At 38.8% G+C, this 23,502-nt stretch overlaps 1 protein-coding gene across 4 annotated transcripts; it reads left to right on the top strand.

Annotated features, from left to right (window-relative positions):
* The first annotated feature begins 1,642 nt into the window (after window positions 1-1,642).
* On the top strand, window positions 1,643-23,270 carry LOC133430812 (DENN domain-containing protein 3-like). Of its 4 annotated transcripts, none has more exons than XM_061716757.1 (28): window positions 1,643-1,777; window positions 4,571-4,719; window positions 4,903-5,083; window positions 5,273-5,365; window positions 6,230-6,345; window positions 6,503-6,624; window positions 6,813-6,924; window positions 7,058-7,177; window positions 7,772-7,870; window positions 9,083-9,202; window positions 9,415-9,530; window positions 9,695-9,850; window positions 9,947-10,043; window positions 10,158-10,261; window positions 10,474-10,661; window positions 11,595-11,754; window positions 11,906-12,101; window positions 12,206-12,374; window positions 14,150-14,409; window positions 14,492-14,662; window positions 15,560-15,689; window positions 16,183-16,290; window positions 18,593-18,732; window positions 19,381-19,541; window positions 19,655-19,791; window positions 20,074-20,192; window positions 21,032-21,169; window positions 21,410-23,270. In XM_061716757.1, the coding sequence occupies exons 2-28, from the start codon at window positions 4,636-4,638 to the stop codon at window positions 21,626-21,628; spliced, it is 3,816 nt and encodes a 1,271-aa protein (XP_061572741.1). In that variant the 5' UTR covers window positions 1,643-1,777; window positions 4,571-4,635; the 3' UTR covers window positions 21,629-23,270. The 4 variants fall into 4 exon arrangements, with proteins under 4 accessions (XP_061572741.1, XP_061572739.1, XP_061572742.1 ...); XM_061716755.1 differs by having other exon boundaries at window positions 1,671-1,761; XM_061716756.1 differs by having other exon boundaries at window positions 1,673-1,777; window positions 4,634-4,719.
* Window positions 23,271-23,502: the final 232 nt, after the last annotated feature.

The following is a 23,502-nucleotide window of genomic DNA, read 5'->3' as shown; positions in this document are numbered from 1 at the left end:
AACGTTGCGACTTTATTCATTAGCTACTAAACTGACCCCACTTTTAATTGAACTGATCAATGCATGACCTTTACTACTTCGACTGTGATAAAAAATGTCCATCACTGTTATGCAAGTAGGCTGAAATCAAAACAGATCAGTGTTTTAAAACCAGAAATGTCACTATATGCTCAACAGAGATATATTTGGGTGGATTTACAGCGCACCTTCTACGGAAGAGTATTAAGGCCATGCAGGAGGAAAAATATTTGAGAGGAGAAGATTTTTTTTTATTGTGCACTTCGAGAAAAAAAGTTGAAATGTTGAGAAAAAAAGTCAAAATGTCGAGAATAATGTTGAAATACAATTTCAAGAATAAAGTCGAAATTTTGCCTTTTTTCTCAACATTTCAACTTTATTCACGAAATTTTGACTTTTTTCTCAACATTTCGACTTTTTTTCTCGAAATTGTACTTCAACATTTTTCTCAACATTTCGACTTTTTTCTTGACATTTTGACTTTTTTCTCGAAGTGCATAATGAAAAAGAAATCTTCCTCTAAAATATTATTTTTATTTTTCTCCTGCCTGGTCCTAATACTCTTCCGTACACCTTCACCTGCTTCATCTTTCCACAATAAAATACAGACGATAACTGCCTAAAATATACGGAAGAGTAGCCTATTAGGGCCAGGCAGGAGAAAAATAAAAATTATATTTTAGAGGAGGTGATTTTTTTTTCATTATGCACTTCGAGAAAAAAGTCGAAATGTTGAGGAAAAAAAGTAAAAATTTTGTGAATAAAGTTGAAATGTGGAGAAAAAAGCTTTAATCCTGTAAAAACTCTTTTGCGCACCGAATGAAACGGATTGGTCAGAGGACCAGAGGCTTGGCAGGGGGGAAAGAACCAATCAGATGCCTTTATTTTAAGTATGCGTTCATTGTTGTGTCTAAAAATGATGTGCAGTGCCCACCCAATCAGAAACGGTACAGATATTCTGTGATATTTTTTTATATTTATAAAAAAATAAAATTATAAAAAAATAAAGGATCCCCATAACTTTTATTGGGTGGGCAGGACGCACGTTTGGGTGGGCTTAGAGGAGGTGCCACTTTCAAATCTTGCTAGCTCTCCAACATTACAGACTATACCTTTAATCTCGACATTTCTACTTTTTTCTCGACATTTTGCATTTTTCTCGAAATTGTACTTCAACATTAATCTCGACATTTCGACTTTTTTCTCGACATTTCGACTTTTTTCTTGAAGTGCACAATAAAATCTTCCCCTCTCAAATATTTTTTCTCCTGCCTGACCCTAATACTCTTCCGTTAAAATAACACAATTCTAAGCAGGAAAGTATTTATTATACCTATTTATTTATTTTGTTGCCATGTCAACAATCAAATTATAGTGCTGAGTGCTGAGCCTCTATAGTGGCACATACCACTTTGCTTTTGATTCTAAAACAAAGTTATTCCAGATTATTTTCTACTCGCATATCGACACTTGTATAGCAATGTATAGATATGATACTGCACAATTGATTGTATAAAGTTATAGTTGTGGCGGCAACGAGGCATTGATTATTCCGCCAGGGGTCCGCTGCACTGTGATTAAGATCAATGCGCTGGTCGGAGCAGAGAAGGAGGAAACTGGTGAATATGGGAACTGCGTCCATTCAGCTGCTGGAGACAGCTGAGGCTGGAGCTGCTGGAGCTGCGAGGGTTTCCCAGACTGCCGTCATGAACGCGGAGGAGCCGCGCACAAGTCTGTGACGGGGTGAGAGACGCGGAAGGCAAGTAGTTTACTAAAGGCTTAAAAAGTCTGAATTATGGTTTTTCGTTAAATCGACGCAGAGCCTACGCCGACGACCCGCACCCTACGGCGTAGAGTCTGCGTTGGTGTAACGCGGAACCATAAATCAGCCTTAATTTAGAGAGTTTATGTGATCGTTTTTGTGTGTCAGCACTTCAGCTCACCTGTGCAACGCGTCCTGCATCACGTGCCACAACAACATGAAACAATTTTTACTAAATTACAAACTGAAGTTGACAATGATAGTTTTTATCTACAAAAGGTTATTTTTACATCACTTCAGACTCCACTTCAACTCACCTTTTCAAACTGGCATACTCTCTCCGTGGCCACAATATCAGTTAATGTTGTTTGGATTATATTGCCTGTTGTCATTTTATGCTTGCTTGTCATGCCTATGCTGTATGTTATGCTTACGCTTATATGTATGCTCTTATTCTTGTAAGGTGACCTTGGGTGACTTGAAAGGCGCCACCAAATAAAATGTATTGTTATTTTATTATTATTTATCACATGAAAGGAGTATTGTTTAGAACAGCAATGCTGCATATTCTCAATTATCTATTTTTAACTACATGGTACCAGTTTTATCACAGAGCTGTTTGCACTAAATTGAAATAACTGGACAGAACATTTACAATTCTTCATGAAACCTTGATAAACAAACATTTCTGTCATGGCATGCAGACTTGTAAACCTGGAGACATCACGTGTCATGTGTTGCTAGGCACACATCTCCAAAGCTGTACATTTTATTTCCAACTAATTGATTCTGCAGGTCAGATGTTATCTCTCTCTCCCTCTCTCTCTTTTTTTTGAAAATCATGGTTCGGTTGGCCAGCTTGATCTCAAAAAGACAGTCACCCCTTTCATATGCTGATGTTTCTGTGAATGCCTGTCTGTGTCTGTTTGCCCTCTTTGCCTTCACACTAGTTTCTTGTGTTTCAAAGGCACAGTTCCTTCAGATGGTGCAGAACTCCAGTCTGAATGAAAGCTGGGCCAACTCAGCTTCCAGAGATTTAAAGTTCATGTAACTTTATGACATATTATGAACATATTCTGGTTCAAATCTAAAACTGTTTGTTATGGTTTGATGTGGAAATGTTCTTTTTTTTTCTCCTTCAGCATCGTATGACTTCATTGTATGTTATGGTAATAATATCACATTCATGGACAAGATTTATAGAAAAAAATCCATTGCAAGTGTTTAATGCTTTTATAATGGGTTATTTGTTGTTATATTCTTGACACTGAAGGTGTGTGTTTTGTTCAGTTTAAATGCATGAAGGAAAATCAGTTGCATTAAGATGAAGCCATATATTTACAAAGTTGCTCAAAGGTGGAATGTATGTTTGCATGTCTTTATATTTAATAGACCACCTTCTTGTGGAGTTTTTGCTCATGTTTGCATCTGCCTTTGCAGACATGAGCTTGATTTTCCAAGAGCAGACTGCATTTTGTGGAACATCAGGAACATTTGATCAAAAGTCATTTTCTCCTTACTGCGGATACCAGGCTTTAAGGAAAGAGGAACAGGGCATAGAAATAAAGGGAAGGAAAGTGGATACCACTTAGCCATTGGTTTTCCAAGCACCAAAAGTAGAAATGTCAAAACGTGTACTGTAGTATCAGAGGTACAGTAAATATTTGTCATGATTTTTAGGCAGAGATACTGTATCTCTGTCTAAAAATCAATTAACCTATGAATATTTTTATGCACAGCATCTTTATTACTTCCAAACTTCCCACTTTACTTTTTGTTACAATTAACTGCTTATATTGGCTTTGTCAACTATAATGAGGTTGCAGGATATATGCATCACTATCTTTATTTTTAACATTTAAGCCTTTGTTGGCTTCACACTGAACATGTTTGCAGAGTGATACTGTTTTAAGTGTTGCATTAAATGTTGTCTTAAATATTTTAGTTACTTTTCCTCCACCATTAATTTATAGTTCTTAGCCTGTACAGATGTTTCTTTTGCTTTTCTCAGTATTCTAAGCTTCTGAGCTGATGCATATGCTTTGTTTATTTAATTTAGAAAACTAATGTGTTGTGGGAAGAAATGATTGAATAGTTTATAGAGATGCTTGATACTTTTTGAATTGCAGTCTGTTGGTGGCAGATTTATTTTGGAGTTCGTCCCAAGCAACCTCTGCACCTGAAGATGTTGGCTGGTTGTATGTTTTTAGCCCAGTAGCTATGTGCAGCTTTTATATACAGACTGTGGTTTTCATAGATAAACTTCAGCCACGGTGAGTATAGATAAAGGCAGCCATAGAGAGATGTGCAAAAACAAGTCTACTGCGGATATCTCAAGTAACTTTTGCAGCTGTTGCAGGAACAAATGTGGAACTAATTTTAATTCGACCATAAAATCTCTGATGATAAAATCAAATTAAAGTCAGCCTGTTATTCGAGGAACATTTAGTTACTACAATGTGCCAAGAGGCCATTCTCACACCCTACGGTTTGGATTCTTTATGTGGTGAGGAATGTAACCGCAGACTTGTTTTTTTTTTCCCCTTTCCTATCAGCAGCCATTTCCATATTGTTGATGGGAACATCTCTGATAATAAGTTGGAACAGCTATTCCATCACGTGTTGTGACTTTATGTAGCAGATGTTTTCACACAGTTGAGATGAAAATCAAAGACAGTACACGAGTGTCGGTCTTGTCAACACAAGAAAAAGTACAGCTACAATCTATTTTTTCCTCTCCATAACTCTTCTTGCATATTGAAATGTACTTTTTTTTGTGGTCATTTTCAGTGGTTGTGATCCAGCAAGTTTGAGTAGGCCAACTTCTTTGACGGGTTTCTGGACTTCTTTCAGTGATGGCGGACTATCTGGTTCCTGCGATACTGGAAGCCTGTGTGGTGGTGGGAGCATCCGGGGACAAACTTCAGGAAGTCTGCCAGGTGTGTCCAAGTATACGTTGACTCATATGAGGGGCTGATGTGTTTTTAGGTTGAGTTCTGCAACCTTTTACGGATCATATTTATTTTAGAGTCTTAAATAGTACATTTCACATCTTCTACTTAGACACACTGAATGAATGTCAAAGCTTAAAAAGTAATCCTTCCATTCTGTTTGTCCCTTAGACTCTTAACGATGCCGGAGGTCCAGAGCCGATGCTCTTGGAGCCGGAGGTTCTTCATGTTCTGGCACCTCCCTTCATCAGCAGACCTCAAGCTGATACTGATGTGCCGAAACGTGCCAAGCGACGACGCTCCTTTCTTAGGAAAAAGAGGGAACAACCTAATTTAGCTACAGCAACTCAAGGTCCGGTAATTGCAGAGCAAGACATCACTGCGCCTGTTACATTAAAACCTGTTTGTTGTGAAGTACTAGCTATTTGCAGAGCCTCAAGCTTGCTGCTTTGTGATTTCTCCATCTTAATTGTTTCCAACTCCGCATTATTGTTTAATGTTACTTTGTCCTATATTATTTTAGTCACTGTTGTTTCTGCAGGTGGGGGTGTGCCAGAAGGAAGAGGAGCGAATGAAGATGTCAGTGTGCCAAAAGACATCGACCTTATGGCTTTGCCTCAGCTCTGCTTCCCTGGTATAAGGTTTATATATCCACATAAACAAAGACACATTAACAGAAGTCAGTAATTACATCTGAATGGAAAGAATTTGAGCTCACCGTTAGTGGGACAAAGTACTAGCTTCTGCATTGTGAATGGTGGGAAAAAAAAAAAAGAAAAATCAAATTCTTGGAACAGGCACAGACAATTGGATTTATAGAAGCATCATGCAATATGTGAATTTACTATGTATATTGAAGTTTCTTTTCTTACTGTTATATTATTTGATGTGACTATTAATGTAAGATGCCTACATTGCATTTCTTATCATAATATAACCAAGTGTTGTGTTTAAATTTGGTTAGATTGTCAATAAAAGTGAAATGTGGACCATCACATTGACATTAGTGGAATCATTAATCCTCTGAAAAGCACATATCCATTTGTTTAAGACTAGTCATAGTTGAGGAGCTCAAAAATATGTAATAAGTAGAGGCCAGCTGTTTTCATCATCATCTTCCACTTCCTTCTTTGTCATTTCATTCAGTAGGTCAGTAGGTTTATCTTTTCATTTATTCATTCTGAGCATCTTTTCACCACTTTTTTTACCAGAATATAAATGATCTTCTCACCAAGTCTCACAACATTTGTCAGACAGAATTCAGTTTTTCAATTAGTTTGTCTGTTACAGCCGATCGAAACTGACATATGAACTGTTCCAGATGGTGAATCAAAGAAATGCATCTCTTGGCCAATTTATTGCTGCTTGTAGCCATAAATCTGCACTCTTGTGCTTTTTAGCTGTGTTCTTTTTAGATGTAAAAAGAGAATATAATTTGATTATATTTCATGTTTGTGTTTTTAATTGATCTTATTCTTTTTTTTTTTTTTGTCATTAGGTGGCCTGCAAGTGACCAATGAACAGAAAAATGAGCAATTTCACTACCTTGTTTTCACGGATGTCTTCGGTAACAAGACCTATGGAGTAGTAATGCAGTACTACCGTCCAATACTGGTAAACAGGGTTACTATACCTGTAATACACAAAGTAGTTCACTTTAATATTACAATCCAAGCCAACTCTGTAGCCCATAATGTTGTAGTAAGCTAAAGAAGGCTCAGAAAAGCACTTGAATGATGGTCAGTAACTATTTGATTGTCTGTTTTCACAGGAAGGAACTTCCTATCAAAATGGAGCTGGGTCTTCTCAGATTTCAAAACTTTTCTCTGCTTACGGTTTCTGTATCATATCCAAGTATCCTTACTTCACTGCTCTAAAAGACTGTCTGTCATGGTGAGAAACACAGCAATGGACCAAAGTATTGATTGTTTTAATTAAAGTGGCTTCGCTCGTCTGTTGTCAGTTTCAGTCTGACAGACAGTGGTTGTTGCAGGTTAATTTTTAGCATAATTTAATATATTATGTTGTCATTCCCCTTTTGTCTTTTACTTCATCAATGTTTTTCTTTGCTTATTTACTAGTCTTTTGAATCAGCTGAGAATTTGCAGGTTATCAGACATGGAGGAGAGAGTGAAGGAATTTGCAGCTAAACTGACACTCGTGCCAATTCCACCACCTGGACAACTACATTTGGTGTGTGTGAAGTGTAACTGAGACACAACTATCTCGAAAGACTCTTCTTATAAATAGATAAATCATGTGTTCACTTGTGCTTGTACATGTATTTTCACCAACTCAACACAGACTTGTTTGTTCGGTTTTCCAGATGTTTACGTTGCGTCCTTTGACCATCACGTTACCATCCAGAGAGGACAAAGACCACCCAGCGATAGACTTGGAGCTACACCTGCCTCTTCTTTGCCTCAGGCCGCAACAGCTACTGCAGGTATACACAATAGCTTTGTGTTTACATTCTGACTAGAAGAAGTTCACATTAAAGGGGACCTATTATGGAATCTAATACCTATTTTAAACAGGCCTTGAATGTCTTAAAAATAAGCTTTTTATTGTTTTTGCTAAATAAATTAGAAATTCAGCCTCTGAGCCATGTCTTTATCTTCCCAGTCTCTAACCTCATTATCTATGAGGGATTCTGAGTGGGCGGGGAGGCTATGATAATGAGGCTCTGTGCTGATTGGCTGCCTGAATGACGCGATACACCGCTACGAAAAAATGGCGAAAGCTCCGGCTGGCGGAGTTAGTTGTGGGCGTGGTTTCACGCATTGGAGGCCAACCGATGTAAATCGCATTTTCATTACGTAATGAAAGGGAGCAGAATCTGAACGGCTCGTAGATCCACATCACACTGGATGGCTCATCCGGGCGGCTGTACAGACACTGCAGAATTTGGTTGCTTTCCTCCTTCTCTGAGTTGGCAGGCTGAGGGGAGACCACTTTATATATGTTAAAGCAAGAAAAAACGTGTTTTTCATAATAGGTCCCCTTTAAATGTTTTGTGTTTTTCTCACTGTCTCTGTAGGTACTATCCTGTCTCCTGCAGGAGCAGCGAGTTGTGTTATTTTCTGCTGACTGGGCCAGACTCACTCTGGTGGCAGAGAGCTTGTTGATTTTCCTTCAGGTCAGTTTAAAATCATCTGCAGCTCTGTTATTGGAAATTGGTGATTCATTTCAAAAAAGGGTTGTTTTTGTTTGTTTGGCTGTTTGTTTTTTGGGGGGGGTTCAGAAAATTTCAAATAAGTTATAACGTTAAAGTGCGTTGAGGCCTCCACAATTCTTCTTTAAAGGAGTTTGAGACCCCGTCCACACGTAGCCGGATATCTGCGGATATCTGCTAAACCGGAGATATTTTCCTACGTTTTGACCTGTCATCCACACGAAAACGCAAATAAACGAAGCTTTAAAAAAACTCCGGGCAAAGTGAAGATTTTTGAAAACTCCGTTTATGTAGATGCGTGTAGACACACAACCGGAGTTTTGCGTTTTCGAACGTCACATTATGCGCCAAAACAACAACAAATCTGCTCTGACGTGCGCCTTTTGTTTACTACAGATGATCCAGCATCTGTTCTCCCAGCTATTAAATAAATGGTCTCTGGTCTTGACCACCGCTTACTGCGTTACACCGACACAGAGCCTACAACCGTAGGGTACGCGGCGACGCGCACCCTACGGTGCCCGCGGAGCCGCGGTGCCCGCAAAGGTGCAGCTTCCCGGGAGCCGCAGATGATCTACAGGTTATGAATGTGGTCGAAAACGCAGATCTTCGGTTATGTGTGGATGCAAATTTTTTTATAAACGGAGGGGGGAAATATTCGTTTTTAAAAATACCCGGCTACGTGTGGACGGGGTCTGAGGCTCCTTTTAAGAAATGAGACTCTCTAGCGCCACCCTTCACCACGACGGCCGTTGGGGGTACTGCAGCCAACAGTGAAGCCGGCACGGGAGAACGGGGAGAACGCGCATGCAGCGCCATGTGACGTCACATCCGCAGGACAGCGCGGGAAATTCGGGACTGAATTGCAGCACATTTTGCAGCACACAGCCTGTTCAAGGCAAAGGAGAGATACACTAGAGGGCTCATTCTTTTGGGGTTGGAACGCTTCATCTGACATTATTACTAGAAAACTTAAAATGTATACAGATTTTTTTCATAAATCCTGCCACAATCCGGCCTCAAGCTCCTTTAAGTCGTATGAAGCTGATATAACATGGGTGTGCTCGTTCCCATGTTTAGGGGGTGTCTTGGGTTTTAATGGGTTAAGCAAGCCACCCTGTTATTTTTTGTTTTCTTTCTCTAATTTCTCTGCCATGACTGCCTGTTGTTCTCCAGCCACTGTCATGGCAGCATCCTTATGTCCCTGTCTTGGCCAGAAGCATGCTGGACTTTGTTATGGCTCCAACTGCCTTTCTCATGGGATGCCATCTCAGCCATTTTTCAGAGGTTGCTGCTGTGAGTATATAGGATATTTTTCAATTCAAATTTCTTTTTCTGTTTTCTTATAATGTTTGGAAATAATTTCTTCTTTTGAAAAGACAAAGATAGGGAAACCAATGTACATCAAGTTCAGATGTAGGTGAATAGTTTTTTGGGCTGTTTGAACTTGAATTCCTGCTCATTTTTTCATATTAACATTCATTTAATTTGTGTTACTCTTTATCCAGGAAACCGATGATTTAATCTTAGTTAATATCGATGATGGAAGTGTTTCCACCTCATCTTCTGATACTGTTGACTTACCTGACATTCCTTCATCAGCTGCAGATTGCTTCACACAGAGGTACAGTTTTTACTGTGATGTCAAGACTTATAACTGTAATCCAAAAATATAGTAGTAGGAACTTAATGAAGACTTGAACCGTGTGTCTTTTTCGTCGGCAAGCTTCCCTCAAATTTGACAAGAGGTGGGTTTTTTTTTTTGATGAATGTGAATCTTTTTTGCAGATGCCGGTCACTGTCGATACATTTTGACTTGGATCAGTGTCACAGTGCGAGCTGCACTGACATCAATGAGCAGCGTGCACAGAGAAGAGCCTGGCAACACAGCCTCAATCATGACATCCAAAGGATTGCGCTGGAACTGATTGTCAACTTATTCAGGTGACATGGATGCTAAGATCAAGTGGGTTCTCAACCGGGTTTTTCTAAAAGCATATAATCATGTTTTGTTATGGCTTCATGTCTGGATCTGAACAGGGATGTTAGCAGTCATCTGAATTATGCACATCGAGTGTTTCATAGTGAACAGTTCTTAAAAACAAGAGAACCAGCTGAGCAACTTTTCTACAAGAAGGTAAATACTAACTTTGTATCACAAGTGGTGGTTTGGTTGGATATGAAATGAGATGATGTCTGTGAGATGCTTGGAAGAGAGCTCATCTAAAAAGTGTACCTGGCTTTATTTCAGGTGTTGGAGACACACATCTTCCACTCTTTCCTCAGGGATCGTCTCAACAAGCAGATGGATAACTTCACACGAATGGAAGTTGGCACTCGTTCTGCGATTTACAAGTATGTATTGATCTTAAGTAACTGATAATCTTCTTGACATTTACCATACAGCTAACAGCTCAAGAAGACCACTTAACATATTCACTTAGTAAGCATGAAGTGATTTAAAATATGCAGAAGCAGTAGTTTAAACATAAACTCATACTGTTCACATTGACAGAGTTGAAGCAGCTATTGAAGTTGAGCATCTGTTTGTTTCATGTGTCCTGCAGAATGAAGGCCATGATTGAAGTACCACGCAGGCCCACCATGCAGGAGATCCAAGCCAAGAGAAAGACTTCCAGCATGGAAAACAAGCTCAGTAAGAGACTGGGGATGAGTCTGCCCAACTTGGGGGAAGACCAAACCCTCAGCTTCCCAAGAAACCCACTTCTCTCCAGAATCATGATGCCGGACACGGGTGAGATTCAAGAGAAATGGAACCAGTCTAATGCTGCTTCAATTGAGACTAAAACTTAAGGAAGTAAAGATATTGCACTTGGATTTTTAATGAGGAAAGTAATTCAGTATTTGAGAGGCAAAAGTGTTTGAATATTTTCTTTGGTATATTATTTAAAATAATAAGTTCATCTAAATATTTCTGTTAACTTTTGATTAGTTCTGCCTGAATTTGTTTTTCCTCTGTAGAGAGCAACATCCGCTTTGGTGTTTTATGTAACATAATAAGCTCAATTCAAGTCCTATTTAAATATTTTTATTGGGCTAAGGTCAGTACTTTGAGCATTGGATTGTATATGTGATATTAAACTGCAGACGGGCAGCATTTTTCTTTTTGGACCATTAGCTTTCACCTAGCAATACGTCATTGTTGTCTAGTGTTCTCAGAATGGACCATGAACCTTTTTCATGATTAAAAGTTACTCTGGTTTCCTTTGTGACCTTACACACTATTTAACGTCTTGCTCTTAGTGATCTGAGTAGCTCAGTCACATTTGGTGAGGGTAAGAATGATGGCGTTTGCTCCGTCTGTATACAGTGCCATGATGCACTTCCACATCAGACTGGTAGTTCCCTGTTCTTTAAATAAAAAGAGGCGACTACTCACATCCGACTGTTATCCCACTGGTTTAAAATGTCCATCACAACTCTGACCCTCACCTGATATCACAACATCATATACTTTTGGCTGTCAAAAATATGTAACATTGGATAATCCTCCTCAACATTCAAAAACGCGCTTTATAAAAGCACATGTTGTTAAGACCTAGGCAAAGTGACGAGGAAGAATGTATTTCATGTTCTTATTTTCCACTTCTGTTTCCGGACCCTTCCCTTCCCCTGCCAACATTTTCCTGTGTTTCTTACACTGCATTTCCTCTTTTCTCATTTCCAGCGTTAAGGACAGCTCCTAAGCCCGTAAAGGTGTTTAAACTTGCGGACTTCCCCGTGTCTCTGTCTTTCCACTCTGTCCAGAGTTACTACAGTGAAGTCATCCAACAGCTTGGAAAAGATATTTTTTCTGTCCAAAATGAGAATTCCTCTCTCCTTGCCAGGTATTAAGAGTTTTATTGTTCCTTTTAACATTACTTCCTTGACCATTTTTTTTTTTTTTTTTTTTTAAAGAAAAATAAAAACTGAAAGTTTTATATTTCACTACAAAGCTTGCCTTCACTAAGGTAAAACATCATCATTTTTTCTCTATAGATTTTACTACCTGCGTGGTTTCATCAACATGCTGTGTTCGAGGCGAGTGGACGCTCTGAGTGATTTCCAGAATCTGTACAAGACCGACACTGCCATTTTCCCCACACACTTGGTCACACTGCTTGTGGACTCACTTCACCGCGATGAGAGGCAGCAAGCCCAGAGACGACCCGAACTCAAGAGACTCCTCTTCAAGGTGTGTGTCGGCTCACACATCCACTGGTCCTGTAGATATGGGCTGGTTATCGCCACTTCTGTCACCGATCAATTTCAGTGATCATAGGCACTTTTCTTCATCAGGTGAAGACGGATAATGAGAAGCCACTGGTCCAGACTGACAACCACGTCAAGAAGTTTCAACTTCCACGAATTCCTCTGCATCAGGATGAGTTTGTGCGTTGCATTCAGGAATGTGGAATTGTTAAAGATGTGGCAACAATACGGCGTTTATTTGATGCTCTCACTGATGGTAAGAGAGGCTGATGTTCTTACTTTTAATTTTTTCCTTCATGTTTTTATGAGTCGCATATAGCCATCTATTATCAGACTTGAGTTATTAGTGTCATCTCAGGGTTCGGTTTGTTGTGTAGCTGTCGCTTGAAAATGTTCAAGACATTTTCCTCAGACCCTTTTCTTAGATTTACTCTGAGTTGACATGTTGGACACAGAAGTGACTCCCCATTATAACTTGCAGATCAATTTCTCCACCGCCGTTACATGATAGACTTTTGAATCAATTACAACAGTCGCTGGATTCAAGTCACTTTTACAGTAGACGATCTGTTACCGTCTGTAAACCTGAACTCAGTCTTCACAGCACTTTTCTGCTCCCACACAACTGAAAAGAAACGACTACTAAAACCTTTACTTTGATCATATTTTCACTTTCGTCACCCTAATCAGCTGTTTTGATTAAGAATCTTTCAAGACTGCACATTTAAAAGCTGAGTGTTTTTTTTTTTGTTTTTTTTTTACATTAAAAAAAATACATCTTGAGTTGAGAATAAAGTTTGTTTTCAAATATTTTGCACTAATTTTATACTTTTTTTATTTATTTTTTATTTAATTATCACGGCATGTCTGTGCAGGTGTCATGAATGGATTTCTGAATTGTAAACAAGTCTTCCCTTTTTCTTTTCCCAAACACTTACTTAAGCAAATAAGACATAAGTCTAAATGTAGAATGGACGCTTCCAGCATTGTGCCAAATTGCATATTGGTCAGACTGGATGAACTAAAGATACTCAAACACAGCTAGAAGTAAATGTTAAATGTACAATCTCTCCAAACGCTACTAATTCTGTTTACTAGCAGAATGTAAGAGAAGTGACTGCTGCAGTTTCTTAATCTATCAGCAGACTCAAGTGGTCTTTTCTGCAGTGTGTAAATCAGTTGGTCATATCATCAGAGTTAAGATAAGGAACTGTAGTGAGTTTCAGAGGAAAATTACATATGACAAATAAGCCATTAGTAGAAAACCCTTTTTTTTTTTTTTAAATGAGCTGACAGAGAATGCAAGAGAGAAGGTCATAAAATAAATGTAATTTGGAGTAAACCCACGGTGAAGTTGGTCAGGTAGTCTATACTGACCAGTGAACTATTCCACATTAAACATCTGAACTGTAAAGAAGAGTTTTTTTTTTGTTTTTTTTTTGTCTTTTCTCTTGATATTTTCCCCTAAATTGTTGTGGTTTTAATCTGATGTGAAAGGCAATCAGGCATGGTTGGATGGAAGTAAAAACAGGCAGCTGTGAATGGCTTGTTAATATTAACAGCAGGTTTTTTCCCTTAATTGCTTCATGGATGCGCACATGAAGAACAATGGACACTATTTTTAGACCAATGTGGAACTAAATCTGTTCTTGGGAATGGGGTTGTGCAGTTTTCCAGTTGGTACTTTTTTAAGGTGTTTTTTTTTTCTTCTTTTTTTTAAATGCTATTGACTCCCTTTCAACATGCGTCTGTCTTTCTGCCCATTATGCTCCAGGAACACAATGTAAATGTTTCTTTTAATCTGGTACATTGCACTGTGTTCTGAGGAGAAAAAAGATTTAATGAGGTTAAAGGTCAGTTTTGCTGACAAGTTATAAAGTTGCACAGAAGTTTTTTTTATGGCCATTACTTAAAGTTATAACTGTGAAAAGAAGAATGAGAGAATGGTTGGTGTTGTTGACATGATTTGTCAACATGAGTTGTTTTTTATTGCTTACATTATTCAATGCAAACATCTCTTCCTGTTTCAAGGCCAACTAAAGGAGATAGACCCTGAACTTTTCAGAGTCTTCTACACTTTCTGGAAGGAGGCCGAAGCCGAAGCGCAAGACGTCAACCTGCCCTCTGAGGTCATCAACCAGCTTGACAACAGTGAATGTGTCTACAAGTTATCGTCTAGTGTCAAGACCTCCCATGGTGTTGGCAAAATCGCCATGACGCAGAAACGTCTGTTTTTGCTTACTGAGGGACAACCAGGGTTTGTGGAAATCACAAAGTTCAGAGAAATTCAGGTAAAGTGTTTTTCATTACTTTTCTCACTTCTGTGGGATTCAGACTCCTGTTTCAATGAGTTCCTCTTCCAATTTTTTACAGAGCGTGAAGATTGCCTCTGCTCCTTTTCTACTTGTTCGCATCCCCTCCCTTCGTATCCAGACGGCCAGCAGGCCTGAGGTGTTTGAGGCCAATCTGAAGACGGAGACTGAACTCTGGAACCTTGTGGTCAAAGAGATGTGGGCTGGACGCAAGATGGCAGACCAACACAAGGTACAAAGAACTAAAGATCTCATCACGTTCTGGCAGATCTGGCATGGCAATGTGTAGTAATATGGACAAAGAGTGCTGAAGCGGCCGCCAAGAGTCACAGGAGCTATTCTTTTTTGTAATGTAGTAGTTTTACTTGATGAAGATAATAATCTGTCATCAGAAAAGTTAAATCTAAAACTTTTCTCATATCTTCCTGCACATTATGCATTTTAACATATAGTGGGTCAGAGCAGATGTCCAACTGGGCCAAAAGACTCCGGGGCTTGTTCATTAATATAACCAGAACAAATGTTTGTAGGCTTGTTCAGAATCCATGAAAACGTTTCACTGGTGCAAACAAAATCTATGACTGTGCGTAGAGCTTGTGTCAGACCTCCAAATGAGGAGTGAACATAAATATCACTTTACATTTACAGTTGATTTCAATGTTTTTTTTTTCACATTACCTTCTAAAACACATTTTAATCATAACAATAATTTAAAAACATAGTACACTTATTTTAATTCAGGAGTATTTCAGGAGCCAAGTCCATAGAGACATGTAGACATGCAGGTTGAGGGTGCACCTACACATCCCCTCAGGTGGTGGTCCCTGGGTCAGGAGTTTTACTAATTAATGCACACAGGGAGAATGCTCACAATCTGCAGGTGATTCACATTCATAAACACGTTGTTACGATCAAGTCCAAGTTTTAGGCAGCAGTCACGTATCCGGAGCAGGTGTTTAATGAGGAGGTGATTGCTGTGTAGTTCTATTGTCAGATTTATGAGGATGTCATGAATGAGGCCGTCTGTCTTTGGGCTTGCTAAGCCATTAATATATTTTTATTTATATTTTATTGTACAACTTATTGGTTTATTTCTCTCCCGACATGAACTCATTTTTTGCCTCTCCAGGACCCTCAGTACATGACTCAGGCTCTGACCAATGTCTTGTTGATGGATGCTGTTGTTGGCTGTCTGCAGACTCAAAGGTCCATCTCTGCTGCCACAAAGCTCGCTTATTTTGATAAAATCAAGTATGAAGGTCTGGTTTGATCCTTTCCCTGCTTATTTTGTGTTTTTATTTGGCATACAATATATAATTATATTTTTATGTAATTACCTTCTGATTTTAAATCAAGTGATCGTGACCCTTTAGGATCATGCAGCAATTCTAATTGATGTATTATATCTGCATATTGTTGCTGTCGTGGACATTAACATATTAGTATTTTTGTGCCTTTTTTTTTCTTTTTTTTTTTTTTTTTTATAATTAAGCTATCTTGTCTTCAAAATGGAAGACACATATAGAAAATGTTCACTATGCAAACCACAGCTGCATTTAGTCGATCAACAGCCCAAATCTGAAGAACATGCAGTTTTCTGTCATCGTACAAAAAAACATCTCACCACTCTTGGAAACTAGTACTTGCTTTTGGTAAAATAATTTGCGATTTATTATGATTATGCCACTTAAATGTTTTTTTTTGTTTTTTTTTAAGGAATTCATACAATTAATGGTTCTTGTCTCTGACCAGTGCCCATGATGGTGCCTAAAACTACCTCAGAGACTCTAAAGCATAAGATCAACCCGTCCCTGGACCTGGTTGAACCTCAGACGGTACATGTGCTGCTATACACACCAGGTATCTCACTTTAAAGTATGTGTGTGTCACTATTATATGTATTATTTTTTTATTTATTTTAGCCACTATTGTGTATATAAACCTGAAAATGTTGTAATATGTAGACTGAGTCACAGACATGGCTCTTCGTTGTGGTTTGCGTCTCAGATTTTATTCCAAACAGTAAATAAGCTAAAACAGAACAAGTGTACATTCCTGTATGTTGTCGTAGAAAAGGCATATTGTCTTTAGATACATATAACTCGGGCAAAATATTTTCTACTTGTCCAGAGCTTCAAAGATGGATGCACTTAACGGTAAATCAGTCTTAACAAATTTAATTAGTATCTCATCTCGGAAACTGCCATGTGTCTCATGCTACTTAAAAAGTTTTTCTGTCTGTTTATTAGACAGTGTAGCTATGTATCTGTTGCAAATTGCTGAAGTCACAAGACACTGTCTTCTAGGGATACATGGTCCTAATGAGCATGAATGCAATAACTTATTTTTCTTCCCAGTTTAATGTATGTTAGTAACAGTACTTTGAGTAGTCATTTCCTATATGACATCAGTCTCTCACATGGTTGTGGAGGAATCTTGGTCCATTCTTCCTTAAAAGATGGTTTCAGTTCATCGGGGTTTTGGGGAATGTGCTTCTGCACATCTCTCTTAAAGCAGCACAAAATAACTCTGGTATTTTTAGCTTGGTGACAAGATTTGCTTACGTTTGATCTCTTACTCGGTCACTGCTATATTCTCTTCCATACTAACTTTATTGAGTCTCTTCGTCACCTCTGCTGTATGAGTGAGCTTCATTGTTGCTGGCGTGTGAAATATGGCCACAAGCGGTGCACAGTTGTTGCAGAGCTTGTTCCATAATGTGTTTCCATAGTCTTTTTGACAGAAGAGGCTTTCTCCTGGTCTTCTTCTAACTATAATTGATTTTTAACAGTCTGCATGCTTGCTGAGGCCCGTAGGCTCTAAGATGTAGCCCTTTGACTCTTTTGTATGTCTGACCTCGGGGAAAATCTACTGTGACATCCACCACTGGGGAGATTGGCACTTCTATTGAACGGTTTCTTACATGTGAATAATCTTTAACTACTCAAGACTGATATCCAGCAGCAGTTGTTCTCTAAGACCATTGTTTATGCGTTTCACCTGCTTCACACCAGGTAACTGGTAAAACATGTCCTGCTATCGGGTTCTGCACACCTGCTGTTGATCAGTTTAGAGACTGATGATAGCAGCATTTGGTTGAAACTTATGCTCCTAAATCATGTGGAAACAGGGGAGTACTTGGTGTTGCTGATATTATTACTTTTTTTTTTAAGTAAATAATGGCTTTGTGGAAAGAAGTTACTATTTTTATACATCTGAGGTTGTGCTTGCCTATTACTAAGACCCACTAACATCATCATTAACATGTTTTTTTTACAATGAAGGATAGATTACAGGAGAGGGCACTAACTTTTGCACACGATAGTAAATAAGAATATTGGAAAATAAAAAAAGATTGCCACAGCACTGGTAGGAATATTTGACTGCACTGTGATGAAACAGAAACTAATCGTTCAGCATCTACATGACTCATTCTTAAAAAGTCATGTTCTGTATTTGGATGGTCACAGAAGATAAATTGTCAGGGAGAGTTTATAGTCTTCAAAGGTGCATAGTTGTGTCCAAAGTTCGTAGCGTTTAATTTAACAAGCTTTTTTTCTTTTCTTTTTTTTTGTTTAAGTGTGGTAGTTGACGTACTTTGTGTATTTTATGTATTTATTGCAGGAGATAATGGTCACAATGCTCTTAATTTGGAGAAACAAAAAAGCAAAATTCATATGCTATAAAATACATGTTTTCACTGTCATTCTGGTAGCATTTATATACGTTGTCACTGTTTTCTTAAACGAAGAGGGTCCTCGTTGATATGATGGAGTCTAATATTAAAGTGGCACATTGTAAAAATCCATGATATACCTCTAATAATTCCTCTGTTTGTTTAAACTGAGAGCACTGTAACTATTGCTACTGCAAGGAAGTCCCTATCTTAACAACCACAAAAACAGAAATATCTCTGCAACAGTTGGTTTGTTGAATGGTCAACTGTGAAAAACCACATGGTACACGAAGGAAAATGATGAGAGACTGCAAAGATGATGAAACATCTGAATACCTGAAGGTCTACCTGTATAATCTAATGAGACTGATGGTTTAAAAAAAAGAAAGAAAGAATGCAATATGAAGGGGTGTGAACAGGTGAGAGATTTCCATTGCTACCTGCCATCTACTTCACGTCAAATTTCACCTGTTTGTCTCTTTTCAGGTCAGCTGACCTGCAATGATTTGCAGGGTGAGATGAACCCTAAACTGTGGGTGGCTCTCAGTGGTGGCAGAGTGGTGGTATTTGATGCAGCCAGTTGGTCGATGCTGCAGGACTCCATCCAGGTTGGAGAGACACAAGTGGTGAGAGCAGACATGTCCTCTGTTACTGGGAGTTTTTCAGAGAATATCCAAAGATTTGTACTCATAATCTGTTTGTATATCTTTGAAAACAAATGTAGAATGCTCTATTCAGTGTACTTTGAAATTTGCTAATTAACATTTTAGACAGGTTTTATGTTAACTTGATACGTTTCCTACTTTCAGAATGCTGTAAAATTGGAAACTTGGAACTTCTAAAGAAATGACAATTTACTTTTTCTCTTCCTATTTGGAAATTCCAAGTTCGTATCTTGGTCATATGACATTATGGTTGCCGTGGCTGTATACAATTGTTTATAAATAAAAAATGTATCAAATTAATCGTAGTTGTACAATAAAGGGCACTACGTGTAGCTTCCATGTGTGTTTCACAATATCCTTAATGTGGTTTGTGTGTTTTTAAATTGGAGCATTTCTCAGACTTTACTTCACAGGTAAAACTCTGCAGATATCTTTCACACCTTTTGTTGAATATTCTTGCAACTACCATTATGAGATACAAATTTCATACATTTCTACCATGTGTTTGTACTTGTACTTGTACAGACCCATAATTTTAGAAAGTGATTTTTGGGCCTGTTTTTGACTGTGCTGAAACTGAAATTTTATATCACACCATCTTCTTTGTAGACCTGCATGATTGGACTGGTCCAGGAGCAGGTGTGGATCGGTTCTCAGGACTCTGTCATCTACATCATTGACACTCACAGCATGTCCTGCAATAAACAGTTGACTGATCACAGAAATGAAGTGACAGGCCTCTCAGTGGACACCAGGGATCATCACGGCAGGTGCAGACATGGTTATCTGATAATGAAGTGCTGATGGCAGTCTTCTAAACATGTCAAATGTGTAAATGAGCCTCATGCAGCACATTTTAACGAGGCTTTTCTCTGTTTCGTAGTCAGTACACGTACTCCTGCAGCTGTGATGGAACAATCCTGCAATGGGACTCGTCCAGTCTTAAAGTGAGGAGACAGTTCCACCTCAGCTGTGACCGTCTCTCTTCCATGCAGATCCATGATGGCACCCTGTGGTGCTGTGAGTAAACCCCTTCAGTTTGTGTTTTCCTTGCATAACAGTATTTCTCACTTGCTTTAAGTTCTTTTAGGCAGTTTGGTTGGTGCATTCAGATAGATGCGCTCACTCAGAACCATAATAGCAGTCCTCAGTAGCATCTTGAGCGTACCTTTTTTGTTTATTCCAGTTTTGTAAATGGCTCTTCCATTAGGGTGCTCTCAAATGTATGAAGACACAAACGTTAGTAGTAGTCTACTTTCCTTGTAAGGACACTTCTGATGCCTTTTGTCTGTGTATGTGCAGGCTGTAGTGACAGTATTGTGGAACTGAGAAAGAGTGGTGCACCACACAGGAGAATAACTCTGCCTGATGACCTGCGGAGCATGCCCAGTAGCTTCAGCTGCTTTATTCTCGTCCCGGAGGTAAGGTCACTTAAGGATAGTCACAGCCAGAGCCGCCGCAAGGGGTGTGCGAACCGTGCGACCGCACGGGGCCTCGCGCCCCAAGGGGCCTCGCGCTATGGGCCGTTTTTGAAAAAAAAAAAAAAAAAAAAAAAAATTTTTTTTTTTTTTTTTTTCGTTTTTTCCCTTATAAATATCAACAGTCACATTCCATTACAGACCTAAATATGTACTAGTCTGTGCATATCAATAAATATATGTGCAATGATGCGCGTGTCTGTTGTTCAATACAACTGATCAGACCAAGCGCAGACACAAGCTGCTCTGATACAGACGGGGGAGTTGGAACAAACTGTCACACAATGTCGAGAGAACGAGACAGATTCAGGAAATTTCCATCAGGGGATGAAAAAAGAAAAAACTAAAGAAAATGGAAGAGTTTAATGTCTCTCTGAAAGGCTTGTTTGATAAATTTGTTACAAAAATCACCAATCCGACCGGGTCTCAAGCAGCCGTGGGGCCCCGCGTCGAGGCAAGTCAAATGATGATGAGGCAGGGGAAGGTATCCAGTATTTTGCTAATTGGAGAGTTAAAATTGCGCATATGGACACCCGATCCGACCCAAAAAACCCAAAAATTTCGCGAGGGCCCCCCCAGGCCGTTTCGCACAGGGCCTCGCAAATCTCCCAGGCAGCTCTGGTCACAGCCATTCAGTAATTTCATAAATCACCATTCAATTGTTTCTCCTATGCTCCCACTGGGACCACTGGAACTTAGACTTTACTGGCAACATTTTTAAATACATTTTTTTGAATATTTTTGTCTTCTGACCTTTGATTTAAAATGATGGTATGTTGCAGCGAGGGCAGTTGTGGACTGGCTGCTCAGACTCGGAGGAGTTGTGTCTCTGGCAGGTGAACAACCACAAATATCCATCCAAGAGAATCTCCCTGCCCGGCTGCTCAGGAGTCACCTGTATGATTCGCGTCAAAAACCAGGTGACCTGTTACTTGACAGAGAAATAATCTGAGTGTTCTTCCTTTTTTTCAAACTGATGAACTGATCTACAGGTTAATTGATGAGAATTGTCTGACTGTTGCATTATTGTTTTTTTGATGAATATGAGCCTGTAAAGGATGTGCTGTTTTCTGCCCTGAACTGATGGTACTCATTAATCAACATTTTAGCTTTGACTTTGGTTTTTGTCACTTATTAATTTCTAAATGTTATCTTCTCAGATCTGGGTGGGCTGCAGAGGACGGAGCGGTGTTGGAGGTCAGTGTGATGATCAACTAAGAAGCCAGGTGTTGGTGGTGGACCCAGACAGTCTCACGGTGGCAAAGGAGCTACAGGCTCATTCAGACACCATTCAGACGCTCTGCTCTGCAGAGGATCGCTATGTCATGAGTGGCTCTGCGCGGCGTGATGGCAAGATCGCCATCTGGAAAGTTGAATAAAGAGCATTCAAAAAGCACATTGATAATAAGGACGGACAACATATTGTGATGAATAAAAGAAAAACAAAAACTTTCTATTAATTTCTTGCAATTGGAGAATGAATATATATGTAGTCACATCCTAAAGTTAAAGCAGCCCTTTTAAGGAGATTTAACCTGTGCCTTCTGTATTTCAATACATTTCAAATCGTGGTATTGGATGTGAATTAACATTTTACTATGTCAACTTAATATTTTGTCACCAAGTACTATTAATTAAATGTTCTGCTATTTTCATATTCATTTCTGTGAGTTTTTAAAACATTTTGTCTTTTGTATTGTAAAGACTGTTAAGATTCAAGCTCAGTTTTTCAGTTGAAATCATCCAGTTGAGAAATGTTGTCAAACAGTTGAGTGCATGAAGGGCCACTACAGCTCCAGCTTTTCATCCTTGTACAAATGTTACGCTTTTATTTCCAAAGGACATGTCATAAAATGTTTCCAGGTTTGTTTTCTGCCGAACATCAAATGTAAATGATTCATTAACATCCAGCCTTGAACAAACATATTTAAAACAGTTCACAACACAAAACAACTGTGAGGTTAAAATGCTCTACAGTCACACAGCTGGAGCTTAAATTTGACACTAAAGGTTATCTTTTGACTATTAAAATGAGGCACTGTTGAGTTTTAGATATTAAATTGTATTAAGTCACAAAAACATTGATTCCAATGGTCTTCTGGATTTCTCGTGGTCTACATGAGTAATGTATTCACGTTCCAACCGAAAAAACGAGCCTCTGGTCTCAGTGTTTCCTTATCACACTAATGAGAGAAATGGTCCTGACTGTGGATATATTAAGCCCTTTGAAACCTGACATGAAATAACAAAGAAATCCCAGATTTCTCTTTATTTAAAGTGTTAATTATACATTGGAATCATGAACACCTCATTTTGTATTAAAACCATTTCTAAATTATTTTCCTTATCATTGAATACAAATTTACATTTTTTTTTTTTAATTATATATTTTTTTTTTTCCTGTTTTAAGAGGATGCTACAAAGGTCCTGAAATTCATGCATCAAATATGATATACAGTATCTGGCATTATAGGGTTACGGAGATTAAACAGGTGTTAAAGAAAAGTTAAAAAACAATATGGAACAAGAGCAAACCACCACTGGGTTCCAGAAAGAAAACCAAGTCATTTTCCTCTACTGACTGGCATTTTTCTGGTTGTCATGCGGAAAAATCCAGAAATTAAGTTAACTTTCTGTGACATGGCAGCCACTTGTTTTCCCTCGAGCCAATGTGAGGTTTGATTTTCATACAGCGGCTGTTAAAATGAGGCTCTGTGCTTTTACCCCAAAGGCATGAAATCAAGCATATCTGGCATTCCAGGAGAATAAAAAGAACTCTGTTATTGATGCTCAAAGCACTTGTTGGAATCTTGTTTCCTCCAACCGTTAGATCAGCTTGCATGGTTAATGGCCACGCTTGATCAGCCGCTGATCAATGACGGTTCCTGATGCTGTCTGAAGGATGGGGAGTCACAGGTACCAGGCATAGGCTTGTACCCTTAACCTGTTCAAATGATCAGATAAAATGTTAATATGTAGTGCATTAACATTTTATCTGATCATTTTTAATTGTGAAATTGTTCCCAGTGTAAGGAGAAAATATACATATTCATTCCAATTTTTGTTGTGAGCAACTTTATTTTGGAGTTTCTTGTTAATAAACCAAGACTGTTTAGTGGGCTATATTGGGCCGGGGCTCAGCTTCTCCAGAGTTACAGGTGTTGTTTTAACTCTTCTGCACGGATCTGTCCCATAAATCGCCAGATACAGTCAGCTAAATGCTTCCTGTCCTTTTCTTTTCTGGGTGAAGTAA

Source organism: Cololabis saira, chromosome 3 (genome assembly GCF_033807715.1).
Source record: "Cololabis saira isolate AMF1-May2022 chromosome 3, fColSai1.1, whole genome shotgun sequence".
Classification (NCBI taxonomy): domain Eukaryota; kingdom Metazoa; phylum Chordata; class Actinopteri; order Beloniformes; family Belonidae; genus Cololabis; species Cololabis saira.
This window is presented reverse-complemented; position numbering and strand designations above follow the sequence as displayed.

Excerpts from the sequence above, each read along its gene's own strand:
- LOC133430812 (XM_061716757.1), top strand. The coding sequence starts at position 4,636 with ATGGCGGACTATCTGGTTCCTGCGATACTGGAAGCCTGTGTGGTGGTG. Across the intron at positions 7,178-7,771 it reads GGCCGCAACAGCTACTGCAG|GTACTATCCTGTCTCCTGCA; the intron begins GTATACACAATA and ends CTGTCTCTGTAG. Across the intron at positions 14,663-15,559 it reads AGATGGCAGACCAACACAAG|GACCCTCAGTACATGACTCA; the intron begins GTACAAAGAACT and ends TTGCCTCTCCAG.